At 42.4% G+C, this 19,911-nt stretch overlaps 1 protein-coding gene across 1 annotated transcript in view; it reads right to left on the bottom strand.

Moving 5' to 3' along the window:
- Positions 1-19,911, bottom strand: part of LOC140492226 (dedicator of cytokinesis protein 2-like) — a 731,998-nt gene that overhangs the window by 394,424 nt on the left and 317,663 nt on the right. Inside the window, exon 27 of the mRNA XM_072591134.1 lies at positions 12,667-12,762. Within this exon, the coding sequence (XP_072447235.1) occupies positions 12,667-12,762 (96 nt within the window). The remainder of the gene's footprint in view (positions 1-12,666; positions 12,763-19,911) is intronic.

Below are 19,911 nucleotides of genomic sequence, written 5' to 3'. Positions count from 1 at the left end.
CATTCAATACGGCGCCACATTCAATACAGCGCCATATTCAATACAGTGCCAGATTCAATACAGACCCACATTCAATACAGCGCCACATTCAATACAGCGCCACATTCAATACGGCGCCTTATTCAATACAGCGCCAGATTCAATACAGCGCCAGATTCAATATAGTGCCACATTCAATACAGTGCCATATTCAATACAGCGCCAGATTCAATACAGACCCACATTCAATACAGAGCCATATTCAAAATAGTGGCACATTCAATACAACGCCACATTCAATACGGCGCCATATTCAATACAGCGCCAGATTCAATACAGAGCCATATTCAATACAGAGCCACATTCAATACAGTGCCATATTCAATACAGTCCCATATTCAATACAGCGCCACATTCAATACAGCGCCATATTCAATACAGACCCACATTCAATACAGCGCCACATTCAATACAGCGCCATATTCAATTAAGAGCCACATTCAATACAGCGCCATATTCAATACGGCGCCACATTCAATACAGCGCAATATTCAATACGGTGCCACATTCAATACAGTGCCATATTCAATACAGACCCACATTCAATACAGTGCCACATTCAATACAGCTTCATATAAATACGGCGCCACATTCAATACAGTGCCACATTCAATACGGCGCCACATTCAATACAGCGCCATATTCAATACAGTGCCATATTCAATACAGTGCCACATTCAATGCAGCGCAATATTCAATACGGTGCCACATTCAATACAGTGCCATATTCAATACAGTGCCACATTCAATACAGCGCAATATTCAATACGGTGCCACATTCAATACAGTGCCATATTCAATACAGACCCACATTCAATACAGTGCCACATTCAATACAGCTTCATATACAATACGGCGCCACATTCAATACAGTGCCATATTCAATACAGAGCCACATTCAATACAGCGCCATATTCAATACAGTGTCATATTCAATACAGTGCCACATTCAATACAGTGCCAGATTCAATACAGCGACATATTCAATACAGAGCCATATTCAAGACAGCGCCATATTTAAAACAGCGCCATATTCAACACAGAGTCATATTCAATACTGCGCCATATTCAATCCAGTGCCACATTCAATCCAGTGCCATATTCAATACAGCGTCATATTCAATACAGCTCCATATTCAATACAGAGCCACATTCATTACAGTGTCACATACAATACAGTACCACATTCAATACAGCGCCACATACAATACAGCGCCACGTACAATACAGCGCCATATTCAATACAGCACCACAATTAATACAGAGCCACATTCAATACAGCACCACATACAATACAGCGCCACATACAATACAGTGCCATATTCAATACAGCGCCACATACAATACAGAGCCACATTCAATACAGTACCACAATCACTACAGTGCCACATTTTATACAGAGCCATATTCAATACAGTGCCCTATTCAAAACAGCGTCTTATTCAATACAGCGCCATATTCAATAAAGAGCCATATTCAATACAGTGCCACATCAATACAGCGCCACATTCAATACAGCACCATATTCAAGACAGCGCCACATTCAGTACAGAGCCACATTCAATACAGTGCCACCTTCAATACAACGCCATATTCAATACAGCGCCATATTCAATACAGCATCATATTCAATACAGAGCCACATTCAATACAGAGCCAGATTCAATACAGAGCCACATTCAATACAGCGCCACATTCAATATAGCACCACATTCAATACAGAGCCATATTCAATACAGCGCCATATTCAAAACCGCGCCATATTCAACACAGAGCCATATTCAATACAGAGCCAGATTCAATACAGAGCCACGTTCAATACAGCGCCACATTCAATACAGCGCCACATTTAATACAGAGCCATATTCAATACAGAGCCATATTCAATACAGCGCCATATTCAATACAGCGCCATATTTAATACAGAGCCATATTCAATACAGCACCATATTCAATACAGCGCCATATTCAACACATAGCCATATTCAATACAGAGCCAGATTCAATACAGCGCCACATTCAATACAGCGCCACATTCAATACAGCGCCATTTTCAATACAGAGCCATATTCAATACAGCGCCATATTCAATACAGAGCCACATTCAATACAGAGCCACATTCAATACAGCGCCACATTCAATACAGCGCCATATTCAATAAAAAGACATATTCAATACAGAGCCACATACAACATATTGCCATATTCAATACAGTGCCACATACAATACAGTGCCACCTTCAATACAACGCCATATTCAATACAGCGCCATATTCAATACAGTGCCATATTCAATACAGAGCCATATTCAATACAGTGCCACATTCAATGCAGCGCAATATTCAATACGGTGCCACATTCAATACAGTGCCACATTCAATACGGCGCCACATTCAATACAGCGCCATATTCAATACAGTGCCATATTCAATACAGTGCCACATTCAATACAGCGCAATATTCAATACGGTGCCACATTCAATACAGTGCCATATTCAATACAGACCCACATTCAATACAGTGCCACATTCAATACAGCTTCATATACAATACGGCGCCACATTCAATACAGTGCCATATTCAATACAGAGCCACATTCAATACAGCGCCATATTCAATACAGTGTCATATTCAATACAGTGCCACATTCAATACAGTGCCAGATTCAATACAGCGACATATTCAATACAGAGCCATATTCAAGACAGCGCCATATTTAAAACAGCGCCATATTCAACACAGAGCCATATTCAATACTGCGCCATATTCAATCCAGTGCCACATTCAATCCAGTGCCATATTCAATACAGCGTCATATTCAATACAGCTCCATATTCAATACAGAGCCACATTCATTACAGTGTCACATACAATACAGTACCACATTCAATACAGCGCCACATACAATACAGCGCCACATACAATACAGCGCCATATTCAATACAGCACCACAATTAATACAGCGCCATATTCAATACAGCACCACAATTAATACGGAGCCACATTCAATACAGCACCACATACAATACAGCGCCACATACAATACAGTGCCATATTCAATTCAGCGCCACATACAATACAGAGCCACATTCAATACAGTACCACAATCACTACAGTGCCACATTTTATACAGAGCCATATTCAATACAGTGCCCTATTCAAAACAGCGTCTTATTCAATACAGCGCCATATTCAATAAAGAGCCATATTCAATACAGTGCCACATCAATACAGCGCCACATTCAATACAGCACCATATTCAAGACAGCGCCACATTCAATACAGAGCCACATTCAATACAGTGCCACCTTCAATACAACGCCATATTCAATACAGCGCCATATTCAATACAGCATCATATTCAATACAGAGCCACATTCAATACAGAGCCAGATTCAATACAGAGCCACATTCAATACAGCGCCACATTCAATATAGCACCACATTCAATACAGAGCCATATTCAATACAGCGCCATATTCAAAACAGCGCCATATTCAACACAGAGCCATATTCAATACAGAGCCAGATTCAATACAGAGCCACGTTCAATACAGCGCCACATTCAATACAGCGCCACATTTAATACAGAGCCATATTCAATACAGAGCCATATTCAATACAGCGCCACATTCAATACAGCGCCACATTTAATACAGAGCCATATTCAATACAGAGCCATATTCAATACAGCGCCATATTCAATACAGCGCCATATTTAATACAGAGCCATATTCAATACAGCACCATATTCAATACAGCACCATATTCAACACAGAGCCATATTCAATACAGTGCCACATACAATACAGTGCCACCTTCAATACAACGCCATATTCAATACAGCGCCATATTCAATACAGTGCCATATTCAATACAGAGCCACATTCAATACAGCACCACGTTCAACACAGAGCCATATTCAATACTGCGCCATATTCAATACAGAGCCACATTCAATACAGAGCCACATTCAATACAGCACCACGTTCAACACAGAGCCATATTCAATACAGAGCCATATTCAATACAGCGCCATATTCAATACAGCGCCATATTTAATACAGAGCCATATTCAATACAGCACCATATTCAATACAGCACCATATTCAACACAGAGCCATATTCAATACAGTGCCACATTCAATACAGCGCCATATTCAATACAAAGCCATATTCAATACAGAGCCACATACAATACAGTGCCATATTCAATACAGAGCCACATTCAATACAGCACCACGTTCAACACAGAGCCATATTCAATACAGCGCCATATTCAATACTGAGCCACATTTAATACAGCGCCATATTCAATACAGAGCCACATACAACACAGAGCCACATTCAATACAGAGCCACATTCAATACAGAGCCACATTTAATACAGCGCCATATTCAATACAGAGCCACATACAACACAGTGCCACATTCAATACAGAGCCACATTCAATACAGTGCCACATTCAATTCAGCGCCATGTTCAATACAGCGCCATATTCACGACAGTGCCACATTCAATACAGCGCCATATTCAATACTGCGCCATATTCAATACAGTGCCACATTCAATTCAGCGCCATGTTCAATACAGTGCCATATTCACGACAGTGCCACATTCAATACAGCGCCATATACAATACAGCGCCATATTCAATACAGTGTCACATTCAATACAGCGCCATATTCAATACAGTGCCACATTCAATACAGCGCCATATTCAATACAGTGCCACATTCAATACAGTGCCATATTCAATACGGCGCCATATTCAATACAGTGCCACATTCAATACAGCGCCATATTCAATACAGTGCCCTATTCAATACAGCGCTATATTCAATACAGAGCCATATTCAATACAGCGCCATATTCAATACAGTGCCACATTCATTACCATGCCATATTCAATACAGTGCCACATTTAATACCGCGCCATATTTAATGCAGTGCCACATTCAATACAGCGCCATATTCAATGCAGCGCCAGATTCAATACAGTGCCACATTCAATAAGACACCATATTCAGTACAGAGCCACATTCAATACAGTGCCACATTCAATACGGCGCCATATTCAATACAGTGCCATATTCAATACAGTGCCACATTCAATACAGCGCCATATTCAATACAGTGCCATATTCAATAGAGTGCCTCAGTCAATACAGCGCCATATTCAATACAGCGCCATATTCAATACAGCGCCAGATTCAATACAGTGCCATATTCAATACAGCGCCACATTCAATACAGCACCATATTCAATACAGTGCCATATTCAATACAGTGCCACATTCAATACAGCGCCATATTCAATGCAGCGCCAGATTCAATACAGTGCCACATTCAATAAGACGCCATATTCAGTACAGAGCCACATTCAATACAGTGCCACATTCAATACGGCGCCATATTCAATACAGTGCCACATTCAATACAGCGCCATATTCAATACAGTGCCCTATTCAATACAGCGCTATATTCAATACAGAGCCATATTCAATACAGCGCCATATTCAATACAGTGCCACATTCATTACCATGCCATATTCAATACAGTGCCACATTCAATACCGCGCCATATTTAATGCAGTGCCACATTCAATACAGCGCCATATTCAATGCAGCGCCAGATTCAATACAGTGCCACATTCAATAAGACGCCATATTCAGTACAGAGCCACATTCAATACAGTGCCACATTCAATACGGCGCCATATTCAATACAGCGCCATATTCAATTTAGTGCCCTATTCAATACAGTGCCTCATTCAATACAGCGCCATATTCAATACAGCGACACATTCAATACAGCGCCATATTCAATACAGTGCCATATTCAATAGAGTGCCTCAGTCAATACAGCGCCATATTCAATACAGCGCCATATTCAATACAGCGCCAGATTCAATACAGTGCCATATTCAATACAGCGCCACATTCAATACAGCACCATATTCAATACAGTGCCATATTCAATACAGTGCCACATTCAATACAGCGCCATATTCAATACAGTGCCCTATTCAATACAGCGCTATATTCAATACAGCGCCATATTCAATACAGTGCCATATTCAATACAGACCCACATTCAATACAGCGCCACATTCAATACAGCGCCACATTCAATACAGCGACACATTCAATACAGAGCCATATTCAATATAGAGCCACATTCAATACAGCGACACATTCAATACAGCGACACATTCAATACAGCGCCATATGCAATACAGCGACACATTCAATACAGCGCCATATTCAATGCAGTGCCATATTCAATACAGTGCCATATTCAATACAGCGCCATATTCAATACAGTGCTATATTCAATACAGTGCCATATTCTATACTGCGCTGTATTCAATACAGCGCCATATTCAATACAGTGCTATATTCAATACAGCGCCATATTCAATACAGTGCCATATTCAATACTGCGTCATATTCAATTCAGCACCATATTTAATGCAGCACCACTTTCAAAACAGTGCCATATTCTATATAGTACCATATTCAATTCCATGCCATATTCAATACAGCACCACATTCTTCCACTGGATTAAGGTTTGCAGTGGAGATCCCCAGGGGTGGGAACTTGGACCGTTGTTTAGTCTGTTGAGGTCTGTGTATTACTCCAAAAGGACATTGACAAGTAGATGGAAACAGCAGAGAAATGGCAAATGAAGTTCAGTGCAGAAAATTGTGAGGAGAATTCATTTGGCAGGAAGAAAATGGACAAACAATATATAATACAGGGTACAATATTTATAGGGAGCAAGAGCAGGACGACCTGGGTACAACTGATCACTGTAGGTGGAATAGATCAATAAGACAGTATCTTGGACGTTACAAATGTACACATAGAATACAAGAACAAGGAGATGATGCTGAACTTGTTGAAGACACTCAGCTGAAGCATTGTGTTTGGCTCTGGACATCACACAATTAGAAGATTGAGAATGCACTTGCAAAGGTTCAGTGCAATTTATAAGAATGGACAAGGCTGAGAGATGAAGTCACTTTTCAGAGCCCAGTATCCAGATTTGAGGCGAGATTGGAAAAGTTGTTCTTGTTGGAAATAGAAGGCCAAGGGGATGTTTACAAAATCACGAGGTGGTTGGGGGAGGGGGGGGGGGGGGTAGACAGAGTGGATAGGGGGAGACTGTTCCTGCTCACAAAAGGGCACAGATTGAATGGGCACAGAGTTAAATACAGCAAATGTAACATGAGCAAAATCCTTTCTTCCACACAATGAGTGCTTTAGTTCCAGAATTTACTGCCTGGGAGTCTGTTGAAGTCAGAGTCAATTGACATCCAGAGGAATAATTATTCGAATAGAAACAATGTGCAAGGCTTTATGGGGAAAAGTGGAAGAATTCCACTTAGTTATAATGTGCATGAGCAAGCTAATGTCGACAGGCTGAATGGCCTCATTTTGCACCATAACATTCTACATTAGAAATATCAATGCTCAGCAGATCCAGGCAGCATCGGTGAAGAGAGAAACAGTGTGAGATCCCAGGGTGATGCCTTTTCATGAGAACGGTTTTAGGTTAATGACCTTTCGACTACTCTTGGCCAAGTCAATTGAGGAGAGCTTGGAATTAATATCACTAAAATACTATGAAAATAAAATTATGCCGATGCTTGTTTCATTCAAGTAGGCTACGAGATCGAAGTACAAGCGAAGGTGAAAAATATTCCTCCTCTAAAAATAAATATGTACCTTTCATTCTGTTGTACATTATGTATGCAGTGTAAAGGGATAATATCATCAGGAATCAATAAACTGGAAATCTTTTCTTTTCTTGTTTGAAAGAGAAGATGATTGTCATTGGCACCCTTCCTTCTATGAAAGAAAACGAACACTCTCCAAAAAGTCCATTTCAGACAGAGACTCTTTTTTGTTCATCTTGTTGATGGCTGAAGAGATTAGTCCAGTCAACAGACAGGTCTGTCATAAAACACTGCTGGTAAAACTAAAAGGAGGTTTACACCCAATAATATGACTTATTACATCCTGTGTCATGCATTGAAAAAACATGGAGGATAAAGCACACTTGCAGATCATTTTCCATCAAGTTGTTCTCTTACATCAATATGTAGGATATATTCTTAATGGGTGGGAGTTGCTGATATTTGCCCTGGAGAAGGTAAGAATATGCCTTAATCTTGAACTTCTGCAGTATCGCGTAGTCAAGGAACTCCAACGCCGCTGTTAGGGCAAGAGTATCTATATTTTGACCCAACAACCTCCAATGTGAATAATGCATATAGCATCAGCGTTATTGTATCTATTCACACATCCAAGTTCACACTCCTGCAGGCTGTGTACATACGTTTGTGAAGGAGGAAACCAATACTTTTTGCTGAAGGTATTTAGATGCATATTTATACAGCAGAGATACAAGTCTCCCTCCTGCACAAGTACCATGGCTTCAACACCAACCTCAGAAAGTCAATTAATTTTGATATGTCTCAACAACTTCCATCCTTATGGTTCAACAAAGGACCACACTGATGGGAAGCTTAATCCTGTGGTGTTTTAGTCAATTGTTAACATGGCTTCAGTTCAATTAGAGAAGAAAGAAGAGACTGGTCCAGCTTTTCAGAGCATTTTTGGTTTATCAATGCAACGCCACTCTATCCCAGGCAGCATTGTAGAAACGTGATTATTTTTTAAATCTCCTGTACATCTGCCTGTCAACAACAAGGATTTGCAAATCCTGGCAGAAACCTCAATGAGATGGGCACAGAACAATCAGAACCTTAATTCTAATTAAAAAAACAAGTTGACTGTCAATGACAGAAGGTGACTGCAATAACAGGAAAGAAATTTAACTCATGGCTTCCTGCCTTTCCAGCGTAAAATCAGAATCCATTCCTTTGTTTCTCATGCCAGGATCTGTCTTAATGGGCACAGACAGTGCCAGACATCATACTAATGTAGGAGGAAGATTGGAGTGCAGGTGCTGGAGAGTCAGAGTCGATAAAGTGTGGTGCTGGAAAAGCACAGCATGTCAGGCAGCATCTGAGGAGCAGGAGAGTCGATGTTTCAGGCATAAGCCCTTCATCAGGAATATTGGAAGAGACCTGAAAGATAAATAGGGAGGTGGGTGTGGGGCTGGGGTGGAATATATGTGGAAAGGCAATAGGTGGCTGCAGCTGCGGGGTGATGTTGATAGGTCCGAGGGGAGGGTAGAGTGAATAGATGGGAAGGAAGATGGACAGGAGGACAGATCAAAAGGGTGGTTCCAAGTTAGAAAGTTGGGTCTGGGATGAGGTGGGGGGAGGGGAGATTTGGAAACTAGTGAAGTCGACGTTGATGCCATGTGGTTGTAGGGCTCTGAGGTGGAAGATGAGGTGCCAACCGTAAGAAGAATGCCTCATCTTTCACCTCAGGACCCCTCAACCTCATATTATCAACATCGACTTCACTAGTTTCCAAATCGCCCCTCCCTCCACCTCATCCCAGCATCATACTAACGTAGGTGACCTGACTGAGGTATCAGGCATCCTTCAACCTGTAGGTTATAAAACTCAAGAATAAATGGGTAAGATTGTGCGTTTGGCAGATGCAGCAAGCATACTGAGCATGGTAACCAGCCGTCCTTAAAAGGACTGCTAAAGGCCATTTGGCCAATGACAAAAAAAGGTTAGATTATCACATTTCTTCCTTTTGTTTTAATCAGCCCAGAAAAAGCAAGAGTTCCTCTTCTGAGCAAACACAAAGGCTATAGCTGAAAATGTGTTGCTGGAAAAGCGCAGCAGGTCAGGCAGCATCCAAGGAACAGGAGAATCGACGTTTCGGGCATAAGCCCTTCTTCAGGAATATTGGAAGAGACCTGAGAGATAAATAGGGAGGTGGATGAGGGGCTGGGGTGGAATATATGTGAAAAGGCAATAGGTGGCTGCAGCTGTGGGGTGATGTTGATAGGTCTGAGGGGAGGGTAGAGTGAATAGATGGGAAGGAAGATGGACAGGAGGACAGATCAAAAGGGTGGTTCCAAGTTAGAAAGTTGGGTCTGGGATGAGGTGGGGGGAGGGGAGATTTGGAAACTGTAGATTCCTGAAGAAGGGCTTATGCCCGAAACGTCGATTCTCCTGTTCCTTGGATGCTGCCTGACCTGCTGCGCTTTTCCAGCAACACATTTTCAGCTCTGATCTCCAGCATCTGCAGTCCTCACTTTCTCCTCCTAACAGAAAGACTACAGCCTAATGTCAGCTGCGTTGAAGCAATTTCTGTCTCGGATACAGACCCTCTATCAGCTCCACAATCTCCCAAACTTTATGTCCATTTCGCCACATATTACATATCAGAGACAAAAAAAAAACTGCAGATGTTGGAATCCAAGGTAGACAGGCAGGAGGCTGGAAGAACACAGCAAGACAGGCAGCATCAGGAAATGGAGAAGTTAATGTTTCAGGTGTAACCCTTCTTCAGGGCATTCCATATCCACAACAAACGCCATTTAAATGCCTGCATCACACAGACTTTGGAGCTTTTCACAGAATCATCACAGTGCTGAAAAAGACCATTCGGCCTTTCAGGTTAGCAACAACCCTCTGAAGAGTATCCCACCCAGACCCACACCATCCCTGCATTTCCCATGACTAATCCACCTAAGCTGCACATCTTTGGATTGTGGGAGGAAACCAGAGCACCCAGAGGGAACCCGGACACAGACGCAGGGAGAACGTGCAAACTCCGCACAGGCAGTCGCCCGAGGCTGGAATCAAACCCATGTCCCTGGCGCTGTGAGGTAGCAGTGCTAACCATTGAGCCACTTTGCTACATACTGGGACATCCCCAATTAGTCACACCAAGATACATCAAGCTCGAAGACAGCTATATTAACATCTCTGGCCGGAAATGTTTGCTCTGCTTCTTTGCACAGACTCTGCCTAACCAGCTGAGCATGTGTGGCAACTTCCATTTTATTTTGATTTCAGATTTACAGCGTCTACGATGTTTAGCATCCTTGGGACTGCAGGGCCATTCTCTAGCCTCAACTCTTGAGGCTGGAGTATAGATGGATTGAGCCTGAGGTTGATGTAGAGTCCCCAGGAGGCCACCAGGAGCCATAAAGGAGCAGAACACTAAACACAACTCCATCTTAATGACCAGATCAAAGCTATGCTCCAGATATGACCCAGAGAGCTACAACCAATCAGGTAAAAATAATGACTGCAGATGCTGGAAACCAGATTCTGGATGAGTGGTGCTGGAAGAGCACAGCAGTTCAGGCAGCATCCAAGGAGCAGGAAAATCGACGTTTTGGGCAAAAGCCCTTCATCAGGAATACAGGCAGAGAGTCTGAAGGGTGGAGAGCTCTCTGCCTGTATTCCTGATGAAGGGCTTTAGCCCGAAACATCGATTTTCCTGCTCCTCAGATGCTGCCAGAACTGCTGTGCTCTTCCAGCACCACTAATCCAGAAGCTACAACCAATCCCCCTAGGTCACACTTGTGTGTGGAGACACACAGATATAAGTAGCAATGCTGTCTCCAAGGCTCCAAAGGAAAACATACAGCACACGAAAGCTAAAATGCTGGTGAGTCACCCATCGCCCAGCAGCAAGTTCCTGCTTCGTGCTGTCAAAGTCCATGCATGCTGTGAGAAACGTTGTTCTGATTTTACAAACTCCCAGCTGTCCCAGGAAACAGGAGCAGATAAACCAGAGCAGATGTAGCACCCACCTCCAGAGCAAGGCTTTCGTGAGAGAAAACAAGAAAGAATATTTTTATGCCTGCTGCTTCTATGGAAACGGGAACTGGAATGCTACTATTTTGTTTATTTGGTGATAGGTTGAGAGGGTGAGCCCAGACCATACTTTGTTTCTGTAAATCAGGTGCTTCCAAATAAACCTGTTGTTCCACAACCTGGTGTTGTGTGATTTTTAACTTTATCCAGCCGGAGAGGATTAGAACCCAAAAGTATCGAGGGAGATTCTCAGAGTGTCGTTTTGTACCTATGCTTGCGGGCTAATCAGTTAAATGGCTCTTTAACTTCAATGATGGAACTTGAGCAGTTCCATTATCAACTGCTGGGGATAGCCTGCAGCAAGCTGTGAGAAATGTACACTCCCCGTATGCCTGGGGCTATTACACACTAGGAACAGTGAAAAAGGAGGTATCTTTGCAGTTTGAATCATAGAACCTCGACAGTGCAGAAAGAAGCCATTCAGTCCATCAAATCTGCACTCACCCTCTAAAGCATAACTCGTCCATCCCCACATGGGGTTTTTAACCATGACTATCCCCACCTCACCTTCACATTCTCAGCAATGTAGCATGGCCAATCCACCTAACCTTCACAATTTTGGACTTTTGAGAGGAAACCAGAGTGCCCAGCAGAAACCCACACAGAGAATGTGCAAACTCCACGCAGTTGCCCTAGGCTGCTGTAAAATCTGGGTCCCTGGCATTGTGAGGCAGCAGCGATAACTACTGAGCCACTGTCCCACCTACAGTACACACCCCATGCTTAGCTGGCGATTCTGAAACCCTTCAAACATATGACACAAGCAGAGTTCACAAACGGGATTTGCACAAGTTAAGCAGGGATCACAGAAGAGATTTTATTTCTCCTGTCCTTCCCTCCAATCAATTACTTACAACCAGGCTTTGGTCTTTTCCCAAGTATATAACCGTCCGATTCACTGTTCGCAGCAATTTTGTTATGATCCATTGGAGATGGTCGTGAGTTAAACCCTAGAGAAAAGAAAAGTACAATTTTGAGGCAGACAATTTTTGTTAAGTGCAGGTCAGCCATTTTGGATGAAGTTGGGGGAATGCATGCATCAGGTAACACAGACTTAAACTTTTACCTAAAACCATAAATATAATTATTTACCCAGAATTCAGAGCATTTCAGAGTAAGAGCTTAAAAGTCCCTAACTACAACAAGGGTTCCTTTCTGCCTGCCCTTCCTTCTCTGCACAATGTGCAATAGGCCATCTTTTCAATTTCCCATGGAGTCCTGACTCCATATACTTGGTTTTGGTTCAGAGATAGTATTATAACTATTGAGTCATACAGCACGGAAACAGACCCTTCAGCCCAATAAGGCCATGCTGAACATAATCCAAAATTAAACTAGTTCCACCTGCCTGCGCTTGGCCAATATCCCTCCAAACCTTTCCTATTCACGTACTTGCCTTTTAAATATATTATAACTATGCCCACATCCACTACATCCTCAGAAACTTCATTCCGCACACATTAGAAATTTGCCCTGAAGTCTTTTTAAAATCTCTCTCCTTGCACTGTAAAATGTGCCCCCTACTCCTGAAATCCCCCATCCTAGGGAAAAGACAACTACCATTGACTCTATCTACAAAGGCACGTCTATTATCTGGCATTCGATTATCCGAATATTGGATTATCTGGCAAGATCACAAGGTCCCAATGCTTGGCTAAACTCCGTTATCTGGCATTCAATTATCCGGAATTCAATTAACCGAGTGAAATATTCCCCGCCCATGTCCCTTGGATACTCAAGGTTCCTCTGCATACCCCTCATGATTTTGTAAACTTCTATAAGGTCACCTCTGAACCTCCTACACTCCAGTGAAAAAGGTCCCAGGCTCTCCAGCTGAATTCAAACCTTCTGTAGCCAGCAACATCCTGGTGAATCTCTTATGAATCCTCACTAGCTGGAGTCATCTTGAAGATAGAATGTGGCCGCACTTTCCTGCCAATTCAGAGAACCTGTCAGCACATTTTTGGACACTGAAGATCACACCTTCATTGAAAAGGTCACATTAGACGCAATCATCGCTCTGGTGAGATGGACATCAGGATATACCCGGGCTCACCAATCCCAAATGCAGATTGTAGGTGGTCATGGAACAGTGAGGGCCTTGCTGGGCTATTCACAAGGCCCACCTCAGTTTTATGTGTCTCTGGCCCATTTGTTTTAGAAGGCATTGGGCTTTCTTGTCTTTGTTCCTGTCTCAAGCTCCCCCATGAAAGTCCCTTCATGCATATTCATGCACACATGCCCCTTCATGTGACCTCATAGCCGCATGCAACTCCACAGCCACACACCCATAATCCACTATGGGTCGACATCAAGAGTCATACGGAACTGAAAAAGCAAATGTCTAACAATCCAAGAAAGTTCATTTTCATATACATTTGATACAGAAGTAAACTCATTCATTCAACCTATTCTAAGATTTTTAATCAGCTCAAGGTTTCAATTTATGGTTAAATCAAACTTATACTATGTATTCTATCAAAGATATTGAATCTTTTAATAACCCCTTTAAACTGTCAATAAAGATGAGAAATCAGAGATACTCCCCCACATTGAGATATCTGCTTTTTAAGCTTTTGAAACTCAGCAAAGCATTCATAATTATCTCAGCTATAATAGCTACCCCTTGTAAATCTTAAAAATAAGCTCTATCAAAACTATAGTAACAGGTTTTCTTTTCCTCGCATACACCAGCTGGGCTGTCATTCAAAGCAGACAATGTTTTCTTTGCATTCTGACTGACAGATTCAGCTTATTTAAACTTTCATTTTTAAAGGGCTACAGACTTAAATAACTAACCAAAGAAGGGCAAATGGGTGATGCTTTGGTTTAATGGCCAGAATGATTTCCCTCAATTGACACCAATAAAATAGATTATCTGGTCATAGAGTCACAGATGCATACAGAATGGAAACAGGCCCTTCGGCCTAACTAATCCATGCCGACCTGTTTTCTAAATTCAACTAGTCCCATTTTCTTTGCATTCTGTACATATCTTTTGAAATCTTTCTTATCAATACACCTCTCCAAATATCTTTTAAATGCTTTAATTGTACCCGCCTCTACCACTTTCTCTGGCCGCTCATTCCATTCATGTACCACCTCCAGCCCCTCAGGTCCTTTTAAATTTTTCCCCTTCTCACCTTCAACCTACGTCCTCCAGCCTTGGACTCCCCCACCCCAGGGAAAAGACCTTGCCTATTCACCTTATACATGCCACTCGTGATTTTGTAAACCCCTATAAGGTCACCCCTCACCCTCCTGTGATCCAGGGAAAAATAAGTCTCTGTCTACCCTGCCTGTCATTATACTCCAGTCCTGGCAACATTCTTCCAAATCTTTTTTTGGACCTCTTTCAGTCTAATAACATTCCTCCTATAGCAGGGTAACCAGAATTGTACACAGTACACTAAACCTAGTATGTTTTGGCTTGCCATGGGGTTCAAATTCAAAAAGTATTCATAGAAATCCATTCCCTGATAAGTTACACTTGCCACTTTCCATACAAGTAACTCCTTTTATAATCTTCTGCCTGAAAACATCATTAGTTTCCCTACCCTCACCATTAAGCAACTATCCTCACTCCCCCTTGCAGCCCATCTCCCCTCCCACAGGGACTCCTTGCCACAGAGAGCTGCGACAGCTGAGTCCTTGTGAATACTTAAGATTGAGATGGATAGATTCTTAACCTTTTATAAAATGCCAGTATGTGGGAAGTCGCTATGCACAAGGGGCTGTTATTCTTCCTAAATTGTAAGTGACTCCTGTTCAAAAGTACTTCATTCTGAGACATTCTGAGATTGTGACAGATGCTATATAACACAAGTTGCCTCTTGTGCCTACAGTCCAGTCCCTAAGAATTGTACCATTTTTCACTCATGACATTTCCAGCCTTCTTACTGGACTTGAAAGGGCTCAGTCAGTTGGATTCAAAAGTGTGGCATTGGAAAAGCACAGCCGGTCAGGCAGCGTCTGAGCAGGAGAGTTGACATTTCAAGCGTAAGAACGATGAAGAGTTTATGCTTGAAACATCGACTCACGTGCACATCGGCGACTGCCTGACTAGCTGTGCTTTTCCAGCACCTCATGCTTGACTCTGATCTCCAGCATCTGCAGTCCTCATTTTCTCTCAATCAGTTGGATGCCTGATTTGCAAAACTGAGTGATGCCAGCGCCACGGGTTCAATTCTTGCACCAGCTGAGGTTACTATGAAAGACTCTCCTTCTCTACATCTCCCCTCATTGAGGCAGCATGATCCTCAGGTGAAACCACCACCAATCATCTTTCTCAAATCAGAAAGCAGTCCTAAGATTTTTAATCAGATCAAGATTTCAATTTATGGTAAAATCAAACTAATACTCAGTAATGTATCAAAGATATTTAATCCTTTAATAGCCTTTCCAGAGTGTCAATGAAGATAAAACTCCAGAGACACCCCCTCTACACTGAGATATTTGCTTTTCAAGCTTTTGAAGCTCAGCAAAGCATTCATAATTACCTCAGCTGTAATAGCTACCCCTTGTAAATATTAAAAATAAGGTCTATTGAAACTATCCTAGCATACACCAGCTTGGCTATCATTCAAAGCATTCTAGCAGACAATGTTTTTTTTAAACTCGAACTGACAGATTCAGCTTGTTTACATTTTCATTTTTAAAGGTCTGAAGATTTAAATAACTACTCAAAGAAGGGCAAATGAGTGGCCCTTTGGTTTCATGGCCAGAATGATATCCCTCAACTGACACCGATAAAGTAGATTATCTGGTCATAGTCTCATAGATGTATTCAAAACAGAAACAGGCCCTTCGGCCCAACTCATCCATGCCTACCAGCTTTCTAAACTGGCCCATTTTAGTCCCATTTGCTTGCATTCTGTCCATATACCATTCTCTCAAAACCATTACAACTATAATGACTTTACCTTTACTATCACCATTTGATTTACCCTGATTATTAGTACATATTAAATTGGCAACAATTTTGATCTAATTAATGCTGTAATTTGGGCTTGTCTAATTAATTGGCCCTGGTATTTACTTGGAGGAGGGGGCAGAAATTGGCTGCTGGGGTGGGAGAATGCTATTTTGCAGACAGACTGCCACCCCTTGTTTGCAGCATGTTTTACACATCCTCCAAACCAAACCACTGGTTTTGGAGGGTGGCATGTTGCAAGTAATTGTGCAAAATGGATAATCCATTAAGCAACCATTAAAAAGAGGGGTGGGATGGGGTGGGGAGCAAAGTCCCAAGGTGGAATGGCACTTTTCATTCTACAACTTGCTTGAAGGTTGGATGTGTAGGGTTTGGGGAGTGGGCTCATCTCCTCATATTAATCTAGGAGTGTTTAGCGCACTTGCCTTCATTGCTGAGATCTTCAATTATAGGAATTGGGATGTCATGTTGAAGTTGTACAGGATGTTGGTGAGGCCTCTTCTGCAGTACTGTGTCCAGTTCTGGTTGCCCAGTTATAGGAGTGATATTGTTAAGTTAGAGAGGGTTCAAATGAGGTATATGAGCATGTTCTTGGGAATGGAAAGTTTGGTATATAGAAATACACCTGAAAGCCAGGGACGTTTTTTCACTGGAATTTAGGAGGTGACCTTATTGAGGTTTAGTCGTGAAGGACTAATGTAAGGTGAAAGATAAGGATCTTTTCCGTAGGTTGGGGGAATTCAAAACAAAGAGGCATTTTCTTTTTAAAGTGGGAGCAGACCTTTTTACCCAGAGTGAGGTTTGTGGGTGGAATGGTCTGCCGGAGAAAGTGATGGATGCAGGTACAGTTACAATATTTAAAAGACATTTAGATAAGTTCATGAATAGGAAAGGTTTGGAGAGATATGGGCAAGTGGAGGCAGGTTGGAATAGTTTAGTTTGGGAACATGGTCAGTGTGGACTGGTTGTACTGAAGAGTCTGTTTCAATGTTGTATGACTCCATGGAGACTGGGCAAAAACTGAATTTTCCGACCCAGTCACAGTTGAAAAGGTTGCTGAAAATCGGTGGGCATTCTGTTGATACAGTGGTTCTATTTCCAAAGTGGAATTTAGAAAATATTAAATGGAATGACTGCTTGCATTGACTGGAAATAGAACCAGTCTGACTCAAGATTGGGGTACAGACAGACTCTAACCTCACACCTTTAATGCATTGTCTGAGCTGAGATGTCACCTTTTTGTTTTAAAACTTTAAGTTATCTCGAAAAGGTGACTGAAAAGAAGTTCTGGGATTTACATATTATTGAACCGAAACATTCTAAAAGATGAAAGACCGAACAACAATCCGCGTTTGTTCAATATACCATTTCATTTGCATGACACTGCATAAATTCTGTGTCTTATGGTCTTATTCTCCACAACCACCTGATGAAGGAGCAGCGCTCAAAAAGCTAGTGCTTCCAAATAAACCTGTTGGACTGTCACCAGGTGTTGTTTGATTTTTAACTTTGTCCACCCCAGTCGGACATGACTCCTCCACACTCTGTGAGGCACAGAGGTCGGGAGCTGGGCATCAACAATATCTGGTGTTCCTCGAGAGGTGGAGAAAAAATGGACTGCACATTATGGCAGCAAACATCGGGATGTTCTCCGACTCCTGCTGGTGGCTGTGGCTGTGACAGAAGAGCAGGAACAAATTCAATCCTGACTCCCTAGGGTCCATAACCTGGCCAATGTTCACTGAAGCTGGAACAGTGAAGCAGCATGCACACACGACCCTCTCAGCTGGAATCGCCAAGTTCACCAAGAAAGCTGGAAGAGCATGCTGAAGTGGAAATGAACCAGTACTACGTTTTTTCATTTAACTGGGCTGTTGGCAGGGCATAAATTTAACATTCTACAGACAGCTGGAACAAATTCAGGGCAAGCATCTCTCACTGTGTGCTCTCGATGTCAGTAATTATAAAAATAATGGTACATTAGTCAGATTGCGGTATATTGTCTCTGTACCTCGGGTTTTATTCCTGATGCTTTAGCTCTCAAGTCGTTCACGCTTCACCTACTTCATCACTTGCTGAATGCTGATTGTTTCTAACAGGTGGCCTGTCTGAAACTGTATACAGGATTGATTCTGTTAGTCATTTTCTGACCTACTGCAGGCTGCACAAGGCAGCAGAGCTGCAAAATCCTCCTCTAAAGAGGTTAACTGGATGACATGAAGGGGTTGGGTGCGTTTGAGACCTCATCTTGTTTCATTCTCTGCCCAAGTTCTATTTCATAATTACTTCAGTGGGACAACTGTAAAATAATCAGTTGGGAGATCATGTCACGGCTGTTCAGGACATTGGTTAGGCCCCTTTTGGAATATTGCATGCAATGCTGATTTCCCTCAGATAGGAAGGATGTTTTGAAACTTAAAAGGGCTCGGAAAATATTTACAAAGATATTGCCAGAGTTGGAGGGTTTGAGCTATGGGAGACACTGAATAGGCTGGGGCTGTTTTCCCTGGAGCATTGGACTCTGATGGGTGACCTTATAGAGGTCTACAAAATTATGAGGGGCATGGATAGGGTCAATCGCCAAGGTTTTTTTTACCTGTGGTGTGGAAGTCCAGAACTTAGTGGGTGGCACGGTGGCACAGTGGTTAGCACTGTTGCCTCACAGCGCCAGAGATCCGGGTTCAATTCCCGCCTCAGGTGACTAACTGTGTGGAGTTTGCACGTTCTCCCCGTGTCTGTGTGGGTTTCCTCCGGGTGCTCCGGTTTCCTCCCACAGTCCAAAGATGTGCAGATCAGGTGAATTGGCCATGCTAAATTGCCCGTAGTGTTAGGTAAGGGGTAAATGTAGGGGTATGGGTGGGTTGCGCTTCGACGGGGCAGTGTGGACTTGTTGGGCCGGAGGGCCTGTTTCCACACTGTAAGTAATCTAACTAGAGGGCATTGGTTTAGCGTGAGAGAGGAAAGATTTAAAAGGGACATAAGGACAATGTTTTCATGCAAAGGGTGATATGTGTATGGAATGAGCTGCCAGAGGAAGTGGTGGAGGCTGGTACAATTGCAACATTTAAAAAGCATCTGGATGGGTATATGAATAGGAAGGGTTTAGAAGGATATGGGCCGGGTGCTGGCAAGTGGGACTAGATTAGGTTAGGATATTTGGTCGGCA

This window comes from Chiloscyllium punctatum, chromosome 20, assembly GCF_047496795.1.
Source record: "Chiloscyllium punctatum isolate Juve2018m chromosome 20, sChiPun1.3, whole genome shotgun sequence".
In the NCBI taxonomy this organism is placed as follows: Eukaryota; Metazoa; Chordata; class Chondrichthyes; order Orectolobiformes; family Hemiscylliidae; genus Chiloscyllium; species Chiloscyllium punctatum.
Note: the sequence above shows the minus strand (reverse complement) of the source record. Positions and strands in the feature narration are given on the sequence as shown.